Source organism: Xenia sp. Carnegie-2017, unplaced genomic scaffold (assembly GCF_021976095.1).
Source record: "Xenia sp. Carnegie-2017 unplaced genomic scaffold, XeniaSp_v1 HiC_scaffold_6, whole genome shotgun sequence".
NCBI classification, from domain to species: Eukaryota; Metazoa; Cnidaria; class Anthozoa; order Malacalcyonacea; family Xeniidae; genus Xenia; species Xenia sp. Carnegie-2017.
Window position 1 is genome coordinate 1,600,350 of NW_025813526.1, and position 21,819 is coordinate 1,622,168.

At 35.2% G+C, this 21,819-nt stretch overlaps 1 protein-coding gene across 1 annotated transcript; it reads right to left on the bottom strand.

Moving 5' to 3' along the window:
• Positions 1-12,390: 12,390 nt before the first annotated feature.
• Positions 12,391-13,441, bottom strand: LOC124458330. Its single transcript, XM_047008366.1, has 4 exons — positions 13,329-13,441; positions 13,047-13,222; positions 12,823-12,930; positions 12,391-12,751 (listed from the first exon to the last, which is right to left on the bottom strand). The coding sequence occupies exons 1-4, from the start codon at positions 13,395-13,397 to the stop codon at positions 12,391-12,393; spliced, it is 714 nt and encodes a 237-aa protein (XP_046864322.1). The 5' UTR covers positions 13,398-13,441.
• Between the last annotated feature and the right edge of the window lie 8,378 nt (positions 13,442-21,819).

A 21,819-nucleotide genomic window follows, 5' to 3' on the forward strand; every position in this document is an offset into this window, starting at 1 on the left:
TTGGTAATTTGTATTTTGTAAACAGCTTGGCAGAATCTTGGATCTATTACTGAACAGAACTACATTAATTTTCCATTGAAATTACGAACTTGGAAACTAAAGTGCATTGGTTTCTCTGACAAAAACACTGTCTATTGCCACATGAAGGCAAAATAGTTATTTGACCGTGTTGGTGAAGAAATTTATCAAGTTCTATAGATATTATTGTGCATTACTTACAGTTTTTTGGAATTGTGTAATATGTGTCATGAAAAAGAATAATTTTTCAAAAGTGCTAACCCCTTCGAGCACTACTACTCTTCTGTTTTGCTTAAACAACTTACAGCTACCAATACTAATTATTTATATGTACAAACTAACATTTGGGAATTAAATGATAAACAACTTGTTAAATCTTTGTATTTTACATCAAGCCTTTGAATTAGTTCCTTTTATCTCTTGGTAAAAAAATATTAATGAAAGACTTACAAATCAAGTTTCTCGAAAATAGTATTTTGTACAAAGAAACTAAATAATTCGAAAGGTCACATGTTGAAGACAGACTTTGCTTTTTTGACTAGGTTGCTTGACCATGAGCAAATTTAAATTTGTTTACAATTTGTTTAAAGAATTCTTTTTATTGATTTCTACTAATTCTTCATAAGACACAAAGAATTTCTTTGCCATCTATTTTTGCTTCTACATTCAACTTCATTGTAACCAATGCATCCGATGTGAATTTGTGGATCACCTGGAATCATACCAAGTATGGATTTAATGAGATGAGACAAAAATATGTTTCATTTTTCATGCATATTAATGATATAATCATAAGCTACTGTTGAACAAAAATTTCAAGGTAGAAACAAATCTTAGCACATTGTTCAACACACTATTTTTATCTTGGTTTTGAAGTAGTAACCTGTTTACTACAACAATAAATACTTCATTTACAGAAACGCTAAGTAGTACTTTAAAATTGTTTGCATAAATCCAACTTTCCAATCTCATTATAATTGTCTACACTATACAGTCAGTCAAATTGAGCAGGCAAACAGTTTAATAGTTATTTTTATTATACAACATATACCATAGTTCTCATTAATTTTGCATGGCACTGCATTCAATTTCAACACAACTCTGTTGTAAACTTTCCCTTCATCTTTTCAAAAAAAACATGAACAAATTATGCCCCATTTTTGGGAGATAAACTCAATTCAAATCAGGAGAGTTTAGCTTAATGCCTTGATCATGATACAAGATCGATGCAAAACTCGATAAAAATTGACAGCATCGCCACGTCTGGCGAGCGATTAAGTGAAGAACAAACAAGACTGGACCAAAATAACTTTAAATTAAAACTTAGTAGTAGAAACAAGCTTCAAGTATCGTGTTAAAAACAAAATAGTAAAACTAATACTGTGCTACTTACCAGAGTCAAGAAATGTTCCCTTTTCTGTCGTTATTTCAGCATCCGCAAACCACAAATGTTGGCAGTTTAATAAATAAAGTTTTAAAAAAGTGTTTATGAGTCGTACCCATTGAATTCTATAAGACCTGGAGGGGAAACGTCAACAAAATTACTATAAATTATTAGCGCGCGGCCGCGTGGTCAAAAACATGGCGGATTTTGGTTGTCAAAGTCAGCGGAGAGAAGCGGGCTCATAAAATAAAATTTTTTTCGCCCACCCGGATTTGACAACCACAATTGTGATTATATGTAAAATATCAATGCCAAGCACAAAAACTTTTAGAAATTTTATTTTTAAAACATGCTGCAAACTTGTTTGGTATACGGATGCTGAAGAAATGCCTGAAAAGGAAACATTTCACGACACCGGTAAGCAACGTAAGATTGTTTACTATTTTAAGTGTTCAGTGTTTTGTTTTAAGTCAATACTTGAAGTTTGATGGTATATATTTTGTGAATGTTTTTACTCCTAAGTTATAATTTAAGTTATGTTTATCCAGTCTTATTTTTTCTTTACTTAATCGCTTGCTAGACGAGGCAAAGCAACCAGTTCTTATCGAGATATGCATATCTTAAAACTCCTTGTTTCAACTGAGTTTACCTTCAAGAAATGGAGGATTTCTTCATGATATTTTTCTGAAATTATGAAGCAAATATTAAAGACAGAGCTGTATTGAAATCAAATGCAGTGCAGGATTAATTAATGAACTCTTTGGTACATGTCGTACAATAAAAAATACCTGTATTAAGCACCTAGCCTGGAAAATTCAACAGATTATGGACAATCATGATGATGGTGTGTAAGGGTGTGCTTTATGCTAACAGTTTTAAATGCCATCTGGTGTTTCTGTAAATGAATTGTTTGTTATAGTAAACAGGTTAGAACATCAAAATCAAGATAAAAACTACTTTGTTCAATAATGTGCCAAATTATGCTCCTACCTTGAAATATTTGCTCAAGAAAAGCTTATAATGACATGCATGAAACATTAAATATAGTACTGCATCATCTGACAAAATCCATACGTTTTTCAATTTCAGGTGATTAAAAATTCACATAAGATGCATTGGTTGCAATGAAGTTGAATGTGGAAGAAGCAAAAATTGATGGTAAAGAACTTTTTATGTCTTTTGAAGAATTACAATATCATTTAAAAGAATAAGAGTAGCAAACTAGTAAAAGAAGCGACATGTGCCTTCAACATGAGACTTTTCCAATTATGTATAATTACTTTGTACAAAATACTATTTTAGATAAACTTGATTTTTAAGTCGTTCACTGATATTTTTACCAAAAAAAAAGAAATATTCAAAGGAATAATGTAAAATTCAAAAGCTTGTCAAGTTGTTTGAACCTAGAAAAAATTAGTATAGGTAACTGTAATTTGTAAGGACACAGGAGAAAAGTAGTGCAAGAAGGTTAGCATTTTTGAGAATTAATAAGTTCTTCTTGACATACATTACACAAGACCATAATATTATAAATAATGGCTGTACAATAACAATTATACAATATGCTAAATATCTTCACCTAATTTTAATTATTTAAACAGATTTGCCTTCTTGCAGCAATAAGAAAAGTGTTACGTCAGAGAAACCAATGCACTTTAATTTAAGAAATCGTATTTTCAATGGGAAATTAATGTAGTTCTGTTCAGTAGTAGATCCATGGTTGTCAATGACAATCCAGTTTCTAATATCTTGGCTCAAAACAGAACCAGCAACATGATTATAGAATTTCTGAATTTCATTCTTTTGCTCTCCTAGTTCAAGATATTTTCTTCATAAGTTCTCAGTAGATTTATCAGAATATCATAATATCTTATAAGACACCCAGAGTCAATCCTAACAAAAAAAAACTCAAAAAAATTGACTACCTACTTATAATATATTTCCAGTCGACTTAAGTCGTAGGGGTAAGCTAACTTTTTCTAATTCCTTTTGTACGTTTTAACTAAAATTTACCCATCTAATCAAGAAAGACAGTTGCACCAAGCTGTTAACAAACAGTCAAAAACACAAGCAATGCGCATGGGATTATTCATTAAAGCTTAACGACACATTGACAGTGTAAAGAATGCCGTTTGATATTTATTTCTAATATAGCTAAAGCATTACTTGGCAAAATATACCTTATTTTACAGTAGATTTACCTCATTTAAATGTGTGTGTCTATTTCACAAAAACCTGAAGCATTATTTTCAATATTTTATCCTTATGGTATCGTAATTGTTTTCGCTGGTTGTCATTAATACAAGCACGAATAGAGATCCGGATTCAGGAGGGAGTGAATGTTAAAAATTTTCTCAAAGTGGAAGTTTTGACAACCAAAATCCGCCATACAGCCATGTTTTTGACCACGGGGTCCAGGCCCCTTTTCCCCTCCAGGTCTTATAGAGCTCAATGGTCGTAACTTTGAGTTCTATAAGACCTGGAGGGGAAACGTCAACAAAATTACTATAAATTATTAGCGCGCGGCCACGTAGTCAAAAACATGGCGGATTTTGGTGGTCAAAGTCAGCGGAGAGACGCGGGCTCATGAAATGAAAACTTATTCGCCCCTCCGGATTTGACCACCACGATTGCGTGTATATAGACATTACAATAAATATCAAAACATTTGTTGCGAAGTCTTATTTGAATACTTGTATTGCAAAAAATGCCGCAATCTTGTGTTGTACATGGATGCAAAAATAGTGCAAAAAAAAACAAACTTTTCATGGCAGCGGTATGCAATAAAATATTGTTCATTATTTCTCAAAAAAAAGCACTTCGTTTTTGTAATTTTGTCGTTTGATGGCGTGATACCATTTTGTTTGTAGTTTTTTTTAATTTTTTTAAAGCATAATCTTTAATTTAAATTGTATTTATCTCAAACTTTCTGCTCATTATAGCTTTCCAGATCTTTTGGAGATGTGGGTGTCTAGCATTAAGCAAAACTCTCGAACTATGAATGAGTTTGCCCCAAAGCAATGGAGTCGGATTTTTTCAGAACATTTTTCTGACCATATGAAGGAAACAGTCGGGAATAGAGTTGTTGCAACTATATTCAAAAATGCTGTGGTATGTATTATACAATAGAAGTATCTAAATTTATAATGTGTCCTTAAGCTTTTTGTTTGTGCACAATTTGACAGAATATAGACTACACTGATGAAGGGGCTAAAGGTTTACTAGATGCTGCTAGTTATATAGAAACACAACTCAATATACCTGTGAATGAAGTATGTATTGGAAAATCTATTGTAAGTGAGGGGGTTGAATTTGAAAAAAGCCTGGTGCCCATGCCAGATTTAGTCATGGATGATAATCAAATATATTTGACCCAGGATGAATGTACTATTGAAGAACAGGATAATCAGGTGATCAATTTCAACTGTTTATTGCATGATCGTACATACAGTTGTCAATCTCCTTATAGACTGAAGCGTCAGTTAGAGGAGGTCATTGAGAAAGCTGAGTCACTTAAGAAAAAACTTAAGAAAAGCAGGATCAAAATGGTAGACTGAGAATGAAAGTCAATGATATGTCTTCTGTTGTTTCTAGTTTAACAGAGGAAGGTTTTGTTAATGTTGATCAGGCTGAAATTCTTAACAATACCCTTTCAGGAGTGTCAAGGGATATATTTAATAGGTTAACACATGAAGATAAAACACGTGTTTCCTACCCTACTGAGCTAAGATCATTTGCTCTTACATTGAAATTTTATTCCAGGAAAGCTTATGACTATGTACGTGAAAAGTTTAATTTAGCATTGCCTCATCCAAGAACAATCCGCACTTGGTATAATGCAATTGATGGTGATCCAGGATTCACTCGAGATGCATTTGTTGCACTGACATTTAAGGCTGAAGAAGCTAAAAAGGAAGGAGAATACCTTCTATGTGCCTTAATGTTGGATGAAATGGCAATTCGCAAACATGTTGAGTTTGATGGAGACAAAGTCTTTGGCTTTGTTGACATGGGAACTGGCATAAATGATGATGACTCACTGCCTGAGGCAACAGAAGCCTTAGTATATATGGCTGTTGCTCTTGATTCTTCGTGGAAAGTTCCTGTTGGTTACTTTCTAACTGATGGCATTTCTGGACTGATGAAAGCTGACCTGTCTATAGAATGTATTGCCAGACTACATGATGTTGGTGTTAGAGTCACCAGCTTAACTGCTGATGGTCCATCTTCTCATCAAACAATGACGAAGATTGTTGTAGCAAAACTCTCTCCAGATAATTTTCAAGCATACTTTTTGCATCCATGTGATTCACGTTTAAAAATTTATACTTTTTTAGATGTATGTCACATGATCAAATTGGTGAGAGGTGCATTGACCCAATTGGGAGAATTGAAGAATGCAAATAATAACCTGATAAGGTGGGATTATTTGATTAAACTAGTTGAGCTGCAGGAGTCAGAGGCTTTGCGCTTAGCAAACAAGCTTCGCTCCTGTCAGGGGCGGATCTAGGATTTTTCAAACATCAGTCATAAAACGTCGGAGGCGCTCCGCACCTGGGGGGGTCTGAGGCATTCTCCCCTGAGAAATTTTGAATTTCAGAGTCTTGAAAATGCCATTTTCAGCGTTTTAGAGCAATACAAACTGTATTTTGTGGGCATCGTTTTTGCGTAAAAACAACACATTTTTCTTACGTTTTTTTTCAAAAAAAAAATAAAGTGAACAATACTTGAATGTTTTGCCAAATATTTAGGCTCATTATCATGCCAAATATATGGCTCATTAGCATGTCTAGGAACGTAAATTTATTTTACAATAATGCTATTCAAAAACAGATATATTCTTTAAAATTTCTACCAAGTTGTCAGGCATAGACCCCCCTAGAGACCCCCATTCAAACCTCTATGTAATAAGTTAAGTTAGAAATGTGGTACTACAAGTGACAGTTCATAGATATAGAAAAGCTCAGACTTCAAACCATGCAAGTTTATTGTAACTCTTTACCCATCTCCACATCAGTGCCAGCAAATTCATCCTTTGAGAAAAACTCAAAATTTTTTTCTGCCAAAGATTAAGCAAAAATTATCAGAGTGAAAATTTGCAGTTAAGGTTAGCTTAATGCCATAAATGTTTATTAGGCATTTCACTAGACTATTATCTTCTGCAAGGTGTGCTATATAGCAATCACTAGTAGCATTGTATTATAAAATACAAACAGAATGTAACCAACATGTCTTTAATTATATAATTACATGAATGTTAAAAATGGTTTATGTGTCATGCTTACTGGTTATGATAAATATCTTTTCATATGATCAAAGCTTGTTTAAATGTAAATCTAAAATAATTTAGTTTAGAAATTATAATGATCATCAGAAAAATTACCTAGTGATCATGAAAAATACTTTGCTGTTTTGCCAAATTTCAAGATTTATCTGCATACATAGGAAGACATTTTTACTTTATAGAAAATGCTTTTCATACATCAACAGCCATTTGGAATTTATGGCAACAATCTGGTATGAGCCGTAGATTAACACACCTTTACATCTCTACATGAGGTGTTCAGTTAGAAAAGGGGACAATATGTGACATGGGACAACATTTCATGTATGTGAAATACTCAGGTTTAATACCATTCCAGTCAAATTGTCAAAATAAAAAGCTTCATGGATCATAAGACTCAAAATCACAGGTTATAGTAAACAGCTTCTCATGTAATCAATGTTAGTTTTCTCAAATCTTAAACAATATGTAGTATAACTGTCCAATGATTGAATGATCAATGATCATAAACTGAAAAGCCCCAAACATTTGTTTATGATAAAGTAAATAATTGTATGGCACCTTATGACTACAGATTTTTTGTCCATTGAAATATATTTGCAGAAATGTAGGATTTCACTGCCATATAACGGCCACGATTCACCAAGCATTAAAGAAATCATAGCTAAAAGTCCTTCGGCAACAAAAATTTTAGAAGCATCAATCTGCTTACCATACGCCATATTAACATAAATCGCATCAAACACTCGCATAAATTGACTTTGATATATTGCATTCATGCATACACTTCAGTTGTCCTTTACTTACGATTTTGGATGTAAATTTCTGCTGATAAAACTCAAAACAATGTTGGCTTTCTTTTGAACATCAATGACTGAAATGTCGCTCGCGAGATCGTCTTTGCCAAGCATTTACAATTCATCCATAAATTTTTCACCCTCTTGAAAAAATTCCCAGTTTGGAAAGCAGCATTCATGTCAACATATGAATTTGTAAAAGATTTCCATAAATTCCATCTGATTGTAGTTTAGTTTCTATCATGCTTCAGAAAATTACTATGAACGATCAAACATTCACTTCAGACATTGAGCTTGACTATGTTAGTTCAGTTGGCTATCAGTCGAAATCGGTCAAACCAATCACAGTAAGACAAAAATTCAAATGAACCAATTGTAAGATAGCAATTGGACTCCCTTATAGGTCCAGCCACCCCTATTATCGGTCGAGATTATTCCAGACTGTCCACTGATCTGGCCATTGACCAATTAAATAGCGTTTCTGGCGTTCATAGACTCCTTTATAAGTCGAACCAGTCAAGCCACCCCGCTTATCAGTCGGTTATTCCAGGTCAATTAAAATTCAACTGATCTGGTTACCAACGAGATATTCATTGCATTAGTCATTAGTTTTCAATAATAAATAAAGCTGGATTTTTATCACGAAGTAAATGCGATAATAAAGTAAGAATAATTAATGAAATTTTTAATTAATATGAATAGGTAATTTTTGAATTTCAAACATCAGTCGCGCGACGGATTTGACATACTCTAGATCCGCCCCTGGCTCCTGTCATATTCATTGGCAGTCAAAAAAAATGAAAGTCAATCTAGCTGTGCAAGCATTCAGTTCTAGTGTAGCTGATGCATTAGAATATTGTGAAGGTATGTTAAAACTTCAACAGTTTAAAGGATGTGGTGCAACTGTGCACTTTATTCGTATATTTGATCGCTTGTTTGATGTTCTTAACTCTAGAAATCCCATAGCTAAGAACTACAAGGCACCTATTATAATGTGCAATTATACGTACATAAAGGATTTTTTAAATCACGCTATAGATTACATAAGAGAATTGAAGATTGCTGATGGCAGGTCAATTCTCTTGCATAAGAAAAAAACTGGATTTCTCGGATTCCTCATATGCATTGATGCCGTTAAACGATTAGCAAAGGAACTCGTTATTTCAAGAAACCAATTCTCAGGTATTTGTTGACGTAAAAAATGAGTCAAGATCACTTAGAGCTTTTCTTTTCAGCTGTACGAGCGGCGGGTGGATGGAATAACAATCCAACACCACGTCAGTTTAAAGCTGCATACAAGCAACTATTGATGAGACATAACATCGAAGGAGGACATGGAAACTGTATTGCTCAAGATAGCACTGAAATCTTGACAAAAGTAAATGATCGTTGCGAGGCAAATGAAATATCGGCAGATATTTCCGATGTGACAACGGCAAGACGATATGATATGAAGTTGCGACAACCAATTGAAGAAGAGCATGACTATTGTGACGTGCCCAACTTCATTGCTTTGTCTGAGTATAAGGAAGCAGCTATATCTTACATTGCTGGCTATGTTGTTAAAATGGTTGCAAGAAAGATCACTTGCCAAGATTGTATTGCTGCTTTGCATACATCGAAAAACAGGGCTCCTGACCTCTTTGTGTCTTGGAAGAGTCATGGTGGCCTAAAAATACCTACAGATGATCTTCTAAAAGTGTGTCATGAGACCGAGAAATGCGTTATGCGAATGACTAATTCTTGCAACGGAAGTTTGCCACATTGTTCGCATATCACAGGTGCGATCTCCAACACTGTCTTAACTGAATGTGTTGAGAGAAAAGTTTTTAGTTCATTGAGCCAGCTTGTATTTCTGTTGTTACAGAAGATCATATCTTAAAGTTGATTAAATGTTGTAGTGACGCTTTCGTGAAGATACGAATGCATCATCTGTGTAAGACAGAGAACCATAAAATTCAAGGAAATAAAATCAGAAAAAAAACTGAGCAAACTAGTATTGTTCAAACATCAGTAGAATTTAAAACAATTACTCGTGTGAACGTATTAGTTATGTTCACGTACATGTTATATGGGTGTTACTGGGCACATTTGTGCATTCTAGGTCTCATATGCCTGTTACAAGACATAATAATTCCATATGTCTTTCGTACACGAAGCGTCTTAGCAGAAGTAACTGCGATAATGCATCTTTAAATATATTTACCGTTACCAAGTAAGTTAAACAATGTTCTGCTTTTCACAACTTTCAGAAGCTGAAATTGAGAGAGAAGTACAAATAATTAAAAACAGCCATCCAAATGCTGGAGAAATTATGGTGCAAGGTCATCTTGCATCTAGGAGATTGCATGTGCAGCGACAAAAAGTTAGGCAGGCAATACATGCTGTGGAACCAGAAGGTGTGCAAAGTAGAAAGCGTAAACCAATTAAGCGAAGAGTCTACACAAATCCTTTCCCAAACTATGTGTGGCACATTGATGGCAACCATAAACTTGTAAGGTGGAGGATGGTGATTCATCATGCAATAGATGGGTTTAGCCGCATGGTTATTTTTGCAAAATGTAGCTCAAACAATCGGGCGGAAACTGCACATAGCCATTTTGTTCAGGCTATATCAAAATATGGACGTCCTGCCAAAGTCCGCACAGATCTTGGTGGAGAGAACGTTGACATTTGGCATGATATGACATCATTTAGAGGGGAAGCCAGCATGCCGGTGCTAGTGGGTAAGTCAGTCCACAATCAACGCATAGAACGACACAACCGTGCTCTCAATGAGCAAGTGTTGTCTACGTTTCGACAACAGTTTTATGGTCTTGAAAGTGAAGGCGCTCTTGATGTAAATAATGATACTGACATCTTTTGTCTTCATTGTGTTTACATTTCTCGCATTAATAATGCCATTGAAGAATTCGTTGCAGCACACAACCGACATAAAATTTCCACTGAAAATAACCGAACACCAGAGCAATTATTCTGGTGAATATAGGGCTTGCACATACGTACGAAGGAGCCTTACCCCAGCATCCAAACCAGCCAGGCATTGAAGAGCTTTCAACAAGTGATTTGCCACATGTTTGTGTTCCAGACATCCCAAATCCATTGGGAAATGATCAGTCTGTATGTGACTTGTCTTGTCACTAAATGGTCAAAATGCAGTGGATGCTTATAGAGATTTAGTTAGCTTTGTAGCAGAGAAAATGATGTAGGTTTTGCTCTAACATTATTTAAAAATATGTACGCATTGCGTACGTGTGTGTAGCCTGTGAAAGTTATGGACATAAGTAGAATAAAACTAATTAAAAAATTGTAAAGTTAATATTGAAACAAAACTTGCATGAAATTCAAACTGAACACCCTTACTAGATTGCATGTCTATCCATATCACGTGACTGTGCTTTAATCGTACAAGTGCCGCCCTCAACATTTTGCCTTCAGCTCTGCTTCCATATAATCGTCGAACAATACTCTTATGACTTGTTTCAATTAACACATGCACAATTCGTACAAATATATTTCCGACAATTGTAAAAAGTGTGTGATCTTTGAAAGCGGAGGCTTCACACGTAATATCGCTGAGCAAAGGTCTCGAAGCATTTAAGGACGCCAGAAACTCAAATAAATCTCTAAATTACATGTGTTTCTGGATAATATTGCAAGTACTAATCTAATTATATCGTTCAATATTGACAAAATTTAAAATAATTAAAATAGTGCAAACATAACTCCTACAAAAAGAAAAAATACTTACATTACAGGTAATATGGTTTTACTATTAAGCCAATCCAAATGTTGGAGAATTCAGGATGCTAAAATCCATGAATTCTTTGAATAAATCATAGCTTAAATCATCTTTTTGTAAATGAAGTGGAAGGTACAAAATATTCGCGCATGTATTACTTCTTGGGCGAGCTTCATCCCAAAAATAGATTTGTGGTTTTGGTCGAAATCCCAAAGGTGGAATCTCATTTGATCCCGTCGAAAATATCAAAATCTCAGGCAAGGTGACTGAATATGATGCTGAATGTTCTTTCGTAAATTCTGTACGAAAAAGAAATGAAATATGCATTCTTATTATGCAAGTGAAAGTGCAATGTACTATACCATAATACGATTTATGTACCTTCACAGTCCTGCAGGTAATCACGCCAATGCATCATTACTAACTCCTCTCTATCTCGCATCCTGCAGCCCTCTTCCGAATAATTGGGGAGAAAGATGTTGTCAATGGTTAGGGCCGTTAATGACATTGGCAAGTGACAGAAGTACTGACGAAAAAGAGAGGGTTGCTGCTTAAGAAGGGCCAAAACACCTAACGTACATAAACCTTCTTTGAACTTCTCGATGGCACTGCTTGCTTTATCGACAACAAAATAATAACTTAGTTCTTTAACGAGTCGCTCTTTCATTGCAAATTCTGGTAGCCATGGTACCCAGCTTGGTCAAAGTAATCAATGGCAAAATCAGTCTTGACTATGTCATTAAAACTTGTTTCATAACAGCACATTATCTACAATGTATTAAACATTGAGTACTAGAGATATGGAGTCCCAAATGAATTAGAAAAAACGTAACAGGTGACCTTCATCAGTCCTGCACTTATTACATTCCAACACGTACACTGACCCAGATGATATAAATATACTTAATGACCTCTAGAAGTAACTTTCTTATTTCCGGTTGTGCAACGTCATCAACGGTAGGTTGTGTAGCACTTCGACAACCAACAATGTAGTCAAAAATGCAAGGAGAAAGACAACGTCCAGCACCACCACCATTACACAAAGAGATGGCCAGAAGTCGTCCAATATGGAGATATAAATTTTTTCGCTTAGCTGTGATCAAAAGCAATATGCAATGCATATACTTAATAAATGGCACAGGAATATTTGAAAAACTATCTCTTCTTAGTCAGAGTAATATAATTTACCTTCTTGATTAACAACAATAACTTTGCCAGAAGACACCTCAACAAAAGCATTAGATGAGAAAGCTTCTTCAATTGCTAGGCGAAGAAACTCTCTGGTTGGCCCACCAAGATCAACTGCTCCTTCGCTTGACCCCATCTCATCAGCAAACTTTACAGACAATGGCATTGAAGGATCAAATCTTGATCTTGACATTTTAGCCAGGCCATCATCAAAAACATGCTTACGCCTGACATTGATAAGATTCTTGGGTACGCCCACATCAGACGGCTGACCAATCACTTTAAGTCCGACATGCTCTGTGAGTAGTATCTCAACAGTTAGATTTTCATTTCCTTCCCTTGAAAAGACATAAATCATCGTCAGGAGTTCATCAAATACCAATTCAACAAGCAACAATTTCATAGCTACATTTCATTTTGAGAGTGCAAGCTGTTTTCTATAGCAGCCTGAAGTTCTTCATTGTCTTCCTCCGTACTAACTTCAATGGGCTCTGGGCATAGTAAATTAACGTATGACCTGCAAAAAATATGTGCTAAATATCAGAGAAAATCATCAAGTAATTACGCACCATTTAAATATCACATAGGGGTTCAGAAAAAAATTACATCAATTTGATCGATTTATCAATATACCTATAGCAAGAGTTTTGACTAAGTGAAACTGTTGAAGTAAAAGATGAAGAAGATGTGGTTACAGCTACGGCTGATTCGACACTTGTTGCTGACAAGGGATACGTATGATTTAAAACAGTTTCACAAACAGCATCACTCTTTTCGTCTTTAGGTTGGTTACCAATTCCTTGTACACTCTTTCAGTAAAATAAATAATACAGTCATTAGAAAGTTTTGAGAACAGTTATGACCATTTATCTCATATATAATTTTTGATTTCTACTACAACATATTGCCTAATACCTCAATGAGATCATCACAGTCATCATCATCTGAGATGAAAACAGTGGATGCAGGATTGATTTTAGTCATTATGTATAGACATCCTTGGGATGAATTTGAGATGACTTCTGGCCCATTCCACACAATCTTGATCTTTGTGGGAAAGTCAACTGTTTTGTCCCCTTTGTTATACTAAAACACATCTTTAATAAGTACATGTTTTCATTGTTTTGTTTTTGTTACATATAACTTAACTTAATAGCACAATCACAACAATGAGCAATGCAAACACCATATATTCATGAATGACATACCCCAAATAATCATATGACAGAACTTCTCCTGGCTGAAGGTTAAATGCCCTAGAGAATACACTAGAAATTTCTTTTGCAACTTCTTCAGCCCCCCAAGCAGAGTTAATGAAAACTTTCCCTATCAAGCCCATTTCTGCAAGATGTGCTCTTTTATTCCCTCGTGGAATAGGAATGTTGAAGGTTTGATCTGTTGGTGGTAAACAAACAACATCCTTAGTGTAAACTTTTCCTCTTTTAGGAAGGCATGCAGAAGATCGTTTTCTTTTCTTTCCACCAGTTACTCCACCAAAAAGTGAAGGCAGTTGCCTTGTCTAAGAAGTAATTTAAACCTTTAATAGATTGCTTAATCATGTTTGACTTCTTATCCCAAACCATAATATACAAAGTAAATAAGAAATTGCTTATGCCTACTGGCATTGACAACAATTCAACTCTGGAAACTCATATTTTGGCACTGCAAATTACTCATTTGGCGAAAACATAATATGTTTTCCTGATAGCATACATGTGATAAATGTAATGTGGTTATTAACATCGTCAATGTTCATCAATGAATATCTGATTCACATTGATAATTTATTATAGAAAAAGCTTACCACACTGAGGTGACAACTTGAATTTGATGTCTCCAAATATGTTTGAGCTGGAATTCTTTGCTACAGTGAACACATTGTGTATATCACAATTATTTTTTGCTCCTTTTAATCATGTGAATTAAAACTTTGAGAAATAAAAAAATGTTAACAAAATAGTGTCTCTGGAAAGCATCTCTAGTGACCAGGCACATAGTAAGTTAGTAACCCAGGGGTCAGCTGTAAAAAGTTAACGTACCTGGACAGGCTGGACTGTAATAGAACTAGAATTAGAACTGTTTTGGCTGGGAATGTCATCAGCCGTTGATGCCTGCTGATTGAGAAAAATACTTAAAATCTGAATCAACGAAATATCTTTGATTTTATGTAGCAAGCCACAGGTTTGAATGACCAGTGGATCACTTGACTCGTGCTCAACGCTTATCTGTTAAATTTGTTTCAAATTAACAAAGACAGACTACTGTTTGATTGATGTAAAATAAATGCGAAATAACTCGCTCATTTACCTCTCTTGTACCAAAGTTTGCGTGATTACCCTTCCTATCGCTTCTGTCAGCCTTCTCGAAATATCATTTTTATTATCCGCCATGCCTTGTTTTGCGCGCTTTCTGCTTAAATCAGTGTATAATATTAAACCAGAAGCCATGTTTCATAACTTTCCACAGCGGGAGAGGGTAAGTAGAACACGAACGTTACGTCATCTCAAGTGTGCCAAGTGTAACAAAATTATTTGGTTATTTGATACAACCAAATCGGCGCCGAAATAAAAATGGTTATTTATTAAATAACCAAAATTTGTCAATTGATTATTTGATATAACCAAAATTATGCTAGTCCAAAAAATGGTTATTTGAAATAACCAACCTATTACGTTTGGTTATTTAATAAATAATGACATTAAATATTAAAAATTCCGTAAATAATAAAGAAACACTTCGCGCCCCATAGTAGTGAGAATCAATATGGCGTTGTATTAGAAAATATGTGGTCCAAGTTAATATCTCGCAATTATTAGCAAATCGCGAAGGTTGCATCAACTTTTTTTGCACTATTTATGAAATAAATCATTGTGACTATAGTTTTTAAGAAAAAAATTGCAGAATACGCCAATACATCGCCGTAAAATTGATTTCAAGTGTAGCTCGATTTGAAAGCATCAGCAGCGACGAAGGCTTAAAGGGGAACTCCACCCTCACATAATGTTGGTCTTAAAAGTTCCATTTTTATGCAAAGGTTACTATATTTTAAAATTTTTACATCAGCTATTTTATTTTTGACAAAATCGCGTCTTCAAGTGCGCTATTTGAGCTGTTTTGAGGTTTAGCAGCGTGGGCACAGAAAGCGTCAGCGGAAATTATTTTGACGTCATAACCGATTTGGAGTTGTGTTAACAACAAAGTAAAATAATAACGCACAGCCTTGCACAAAAAACAAAACAATCGCTTATAATGGCTTTTTTGGAAGAACCTCGGCCTAATTCACCAATCGATAGTGAAATGGAAGACAATCCAGCAAACAATATTCGGCCATATCAGTTTGAGCCCGAATGGCCTGCTGATGAACACAAAGAAGCTCACCAGTTTGAGGACAACGAAGAACAGGAATTTGTGTATATCGAGGATGAACCTCGGCGCGACAATCTTGAATGGTGAGTAATAAAATGTTATATTATTCTAGACCATTATTTATATCTCGAAAGAACGTTTTCAGTTTTTGAAGTTGACCACGTCCACACACACATAATACTTCAGATTTTAAGTTTTTATTGTAAGATACAATCTTTATTGAAATTTAGACATTTACTTTTCAAGATCCTTTCTTTTAACATATTCAGGTGTCAATGTGGTAACTGCTAAATAATGGACAATAACGAGGAATGTTTATGCTGCGAAGAAATTTCCAATATTTGTGACAAAAATGTAGTGGCAGTAGAAACGAATGAGACCACCGAAGTCCCTTTGTGCATTACACAACATCCTGGTTTTGAGCCGGTTTGTCTTAACAGGTGGGTTTTACAAACAGCTTGGTACCTGTACAAGCAGCAATATGAGGTAGCATATGATGGGCCCAAAGACAAACTGTACCGCCATATTGCATATAGACAGTTGACAAGAGGGTGCTGGGGTATCTTGGGTAGAGAAGTAAGAGTCGTCTTGCCATCATGTGCAGTTACTTGCATTAGAGAAACATTTCCTCCACCTGGCCCTGCAGAGGAATTTCAATTTGAAGGCTTCCACTATGTTGGTTTTGCTATGTTATTATTTAAGAATGAATGTACAAAAGTTGTCTTCACTGATTCAACATCATATTATATGGGCATGGCAAAACCTAGCATCACCACTGACATTTTATGCAAATCTAGACTGATGTTCCTTTACAAGTACTTCTTTCCTGGGTGGACATGATTTAGAAATGTTCTTTGGAAGATTCTCGCCATCATGTACAAGTTCAATCTCCTCTGTTTTGCATGCATTCACAACCTCGGCAAGTAGTTTATAAATGTACAGGTACTCTTTCTTTTCTTTCATTGCTTTTACAACACATTGCTTCTTTGTTTTAGCAAAAATCATTTTGTAACGGTCTTGCCCTTTGTTTGTCCCTGACTTAATGACTGCTTTATCACGGTTAATATTGTTGTTGTGATCTAATGCTGCTAACTGAGTGCGGGCTACCATTCTAGGAAATGAAAAATGCTATCGCTTTGGGCAGTATTTCAGTAAAAGGGAATAGTAAACTCCAACTCTCCTGTGTGGCAAAACTCAGATAGCTTCCACAGGTCTTTTAGAAGCCTCTTGTCACAAATCACCTTCTCTGCAGCAATATATGCTTGTGAAGTAGGAGATAACCACTTCTTCTTCTTGTTTCTCTTTCTGTTAATTGCTGGTGGCAACATTGATGAAAATATGTGTTCCCTCTCCAGAAATGCTTGTTATTGGTTAAGGATAGACTTCTATTTTTCCACCAATTCTTCTGCATTCTTGTTACAACTTGCAGAGCACCACCAAAGATGATTAGAAATGGACTTAATCCAATGGGTAAAGTCATCGTTTCCCTTAATGTTAGACTTTGTTAGTTTTGTGACAGATTTAGACAAATGCCACACATCATATTGGTCATATTGGTGATCAATATGAGGGTGTTTGTTTTTCATAGCACTGGAAATTTTTGTCCCAAATGTGACGTAAAAAAGGGAAATTATGTACAAATAATTAGGAAACTATAAGTTCATACTTTACGTCAAGGAAACTACACCTAAATTCTATGCACGAAAGGCTAATTTTACAATGGTTTTATGTAGGATTATTTTCTAACCATAATGAATCTAAATTACGCAACCATGTTTTATTATTATTCAATGTTATTCATGGCAATAGACTGGTTTCACATCAGTAGAAACTGTTGTTAAGGTTGAATTCGGAGGACAAGCAAACGAAGCAAACGGCATTACAGCACAGTTTCCACACAAATAAATCTTAGTATTTTTTAGAAAATAATATTAATCGACATTCAAATTCTATATGTAGTGCGGAAACTGTGCGATAATGGCCTTTATGGATGTGAAATCGTTCTATTAAAACAGAATACAAATAACCAGCTCAATACTTGCATGTAAGCTATAAAAGTTGCTTGTGTATATACCTATGAATAAAAAATTCTGACGAAACATTTTGTGATTAGGAGAAGCATTTTGACGCAAGTTTGTTATGACTGTGCAATGACTTTACACAGAGCTTTGAGCAGCAATTGACGATATGACGTCAAATACAAGCCGCTGACATATTCCGCTTCCACGCACCGGATGCCCTAGCTGCAGCATTTCAACTCATTTTTTGTGAAAATATTGAATCAAACAAACAAAAAAATTGCCGCATATTTATTTTCACGGGACAGACAAAGTTTTAAGACCAACATTGTGTGAGGGTGGAGTTCACCTTTAAGATACTGGAATTTGCACATCTAAATATCATATCACAGGACAATCTGCGATAGTGTGGCTTAGTTCGTGTGGCAAATACAGCGATATCATACTCGATCTATGGATCTATTGTGCCGATTGATGTACAACAAGCATAACGATGAGCGGTATGAAATCTTTTTCAATATATTATTCTGTTTGATTGTACCGTCAAAATTACATTATACTTTTCGTTAAATATTTACATTGTTTCAAATAAAGATGTTAGCTAAACTGTACAAGTAACACAACGTATAATATAATACATAATTGCTGTTGTAATACATAACTGCTGTTAAGAAGCAAGGTCGTTTCGTCAGTGAGGTAACTTTTTTGTTAAGGCGTCTTGCTTTTGTTGGGTCGACTTAAGTTTATTTTTAAGTTTTGAAACCTTTTGCTGATGAATATTCTTCATTTCTTCTATTTCATGGTCTTCAAGCATTGTCTTGTTCTCTGGAGGATTGTCATCGTCACTCTCGACAGTCGTAATTAGCGCTCGCTTTCTCGTCGTGGTGGTCTAACAGATTTAAATGTTTTCTGAATACGTTGGTGAAATTTTTGATCTTGCAGACAGTCGAACTGATCTTCATTGGTTTTATCATATTGATGTACGATGCATGCATATCGTGCAGCAGGCAGGACTAATTTTAGCTACAGTATGCAACTCAGTGTGAACAATCACATGTATATAGTTATGCAATTTTTAAATAATCATTTTTTTTCAATCTTTGTTTCTATAAACTATTATCCTAAATATTTCTTTAATTGTTATTCACTTTTTCATATGTTGTGGAAAGAGTTTAAAACGAGTTGGAGCAGCATCTTTTTGCAACTTAACAACTTTTCCAGATCTGTCAAAACAGCTTTCCAGAAAGTGATCTGAACACAGCCTGCTTGTCGAGCTAGGTGTCCAATGTTCTCTGTGTATATTTTTAATCCATACTACAGAATAGATACATACAGAAGGGCCACTCTCGTCGGAACCTTTGAAGATTTTGTTGTCATCTTTTAGCCTGCAATCAGGCATCCCCGCCATGTTGGCAGCAAGATAACTCCAGCAAGTTCGTAATAGAAAATACAGTAATGAGAAACAATTCGGCGCGTCCTCGGCAATTATATGGCTATTCCATTTTTGTTTTGTGTATGCCATCACGAGCAATGTCAAAGAAGGTAATTTTGACAACTTAGGTCGAATCGCATCGTTAGAATACGCGTTTTAGAGTCAAAATTTGTTATTGTGGTCTGATGCTTTTGCCAACTTGCCAACATTCAATCATGGTTATGCTTGTATTGCGAGTTACAATGAAAAGGATCATCAACTTTGTCTATGGAATTTTCCTTGTAGTAAGTTTGTAGAATGTTACAAATGCTTGACTTTAATGTACTTTCGCGATCTTTTATTAGAAGAGGAAAACTCGCGATTTGCAAATTTGATGGCGTAATAAAAAAAGTTTGACCAAATATTGCAGTGGAAACTGTGAACATATACGGAATGGCACTGGTATCACGTTAAGACTCTTCAAGATGCTCTTTCCAACATTCAGATTTTTGATTGTGACTGAGAAGCAATCCACGAAGGTGTCTTCAAGTTGCATAATGTAATTTAAATAGCACGATGAAGGAGCAGTCAGCCCACCAAAGTTGAGTTCTTTATATGCCTTGAAATAGCAAAGCAAATTGCCATCATTGTTTATGTTATTTGAAGTCAAAACGTTCTTACATTTGAGACAGCTGTGGATTTTGAAAGCTTTGCTTAGCAAATATCCTGAAACATAGGCAGCAGCATTTTTGAGCAATAAATTGTTGCCAATATTTTGTTCTCGGTAGTCATTTTCACCAATCAACAGTGAGTTACTTAGAGCTTTTGCATGGGTAAGTGGCATACTAAATGGTTTGGGCTTTTTTTTTAAAATTGTGTTAGCAGAGTGTCCATATCTTTAGAACAGTTTCCTTTGGAAGAGGTCAAAAGTGAACTAAAAAAAACCTTTCGAAAAGCTCTGATAAATTGTATTGGCGTGGGATTGTCAGAATTACCTCCTTGCTGGCATATTGTTCCAAAAAATTCTCTAGAGCATCTGTGTTTAATCTTCTGGTAAGCAAGAATGCAAAATTATGTGAGGCATGAAGATAGGTCCAGAGACAGATAATGGCCTTTATAGATATAAGCCATCCCTTCAGTGATTTGATTCTGCCTGTGATGTTTTTACAATCTTTTACCACTTTGATTCCCTGGATAAAGGACATTGCTTCTTTGAGAAAAGCAATGTGATTATTGCTGTTGCTTATTGCACTTCTTTGTTCTTTTGCTAATTTCAGTGTGGAACTATTGACGCAATCGAAAAGCAAATCAAATTTGAAAAGCAACTCAGCTGTACCCAAGGCTGATGGTGGTAGTGCTCCAATTGATGAATATGTGGAAATCGATGCAGCAACGGTGTGGCTGAATATTTGTGTAGCATATTTAACTTGAAAATTAATCTGAAAATTAATGCAGCGACAGCGATGTAACGAAAGTAACAATATATATATATATATTAATAGAAGCAAGAGGACAATTTTATTTCCTTACAACGGAATCAATACTTTAAATTATCTAAAACATGACAAATATAAGGAACATATAGTTAAGAGCATCTGGAAGTTAGCTACAATCATACAATATAATAATTTTCCCAACACAATAGGGCATTGGCATTAAATACAATTGCACAAGTTTGCAATTTCTCAATGAACATTTATCGAGTGTTCGGGATATGACTAAATTTGTCTGAATTCTAAAGCACCAAATCCAATGTCATACGTAATATCTTTTTTAGTGTAGCCCGTCCATTGTTCCTTCTTGTTTCTGATTTAAAGACGTTCGTTAAGCGCTTCTCCGCTTCCGTTCTTTACAAATAAATAAATACGAATAACCTTGACCACACGGCCACGGCACAGCATTTCTCATACAGGTCTCGATAGAATTGTACACATTGGTTGTACATGAAAAAGCATAAAAATATGTTGATTGTATTTTCCCATTTCAGCACAGCTTTGATTTGGTCGTCTCAGGATAAATATTTCAACTTTTCAAGTAATAACGCCAAGATTTTTGAGTTGTACATTGCTACCCTTATTTAGTGAAGCAAGTTTATCTTGCTGCCAACATGGCGGAGTAGCGCATGCGCATTAAAATTTAGGACCGCATTTTTCGCTAAGTGGCCCTTCTGTATGTTATCTATTCTGTGTCCATACCTTTCTTCTTTCAAGATCAGTAGGGAATCTTGTCAAAAGTAAAAAGATCGTGGCTATTTTTACCGTTGATCAAGTACAAATGTAGAAAAAAGTGCACTACATACATAAACACCGTTGTAGGGAGGTGTGGAGACAACCTCCCTCATTACAATTATTCTATGTAAATTTGTGTGCATATAAGGTAATTAAGATCAGAAAGATAATTAAGTAATTGTCCTCCCAAAAATTAACATTGTCAGTGCTATTCATGTGAACGTTAAAGAGTTTACCGATGAAAGGTCCGTGGAAATTGTCTTTTAATGGAGGTTTCGTTGTCAGATGGCCCTTCGCTACTGCTCCGATTGAGCTCATCGTCTTCCTCATTCATTTTTTCTTGCGTTTTGTACAGCCACTTGCGCAGCATTGAGTGCCATGAT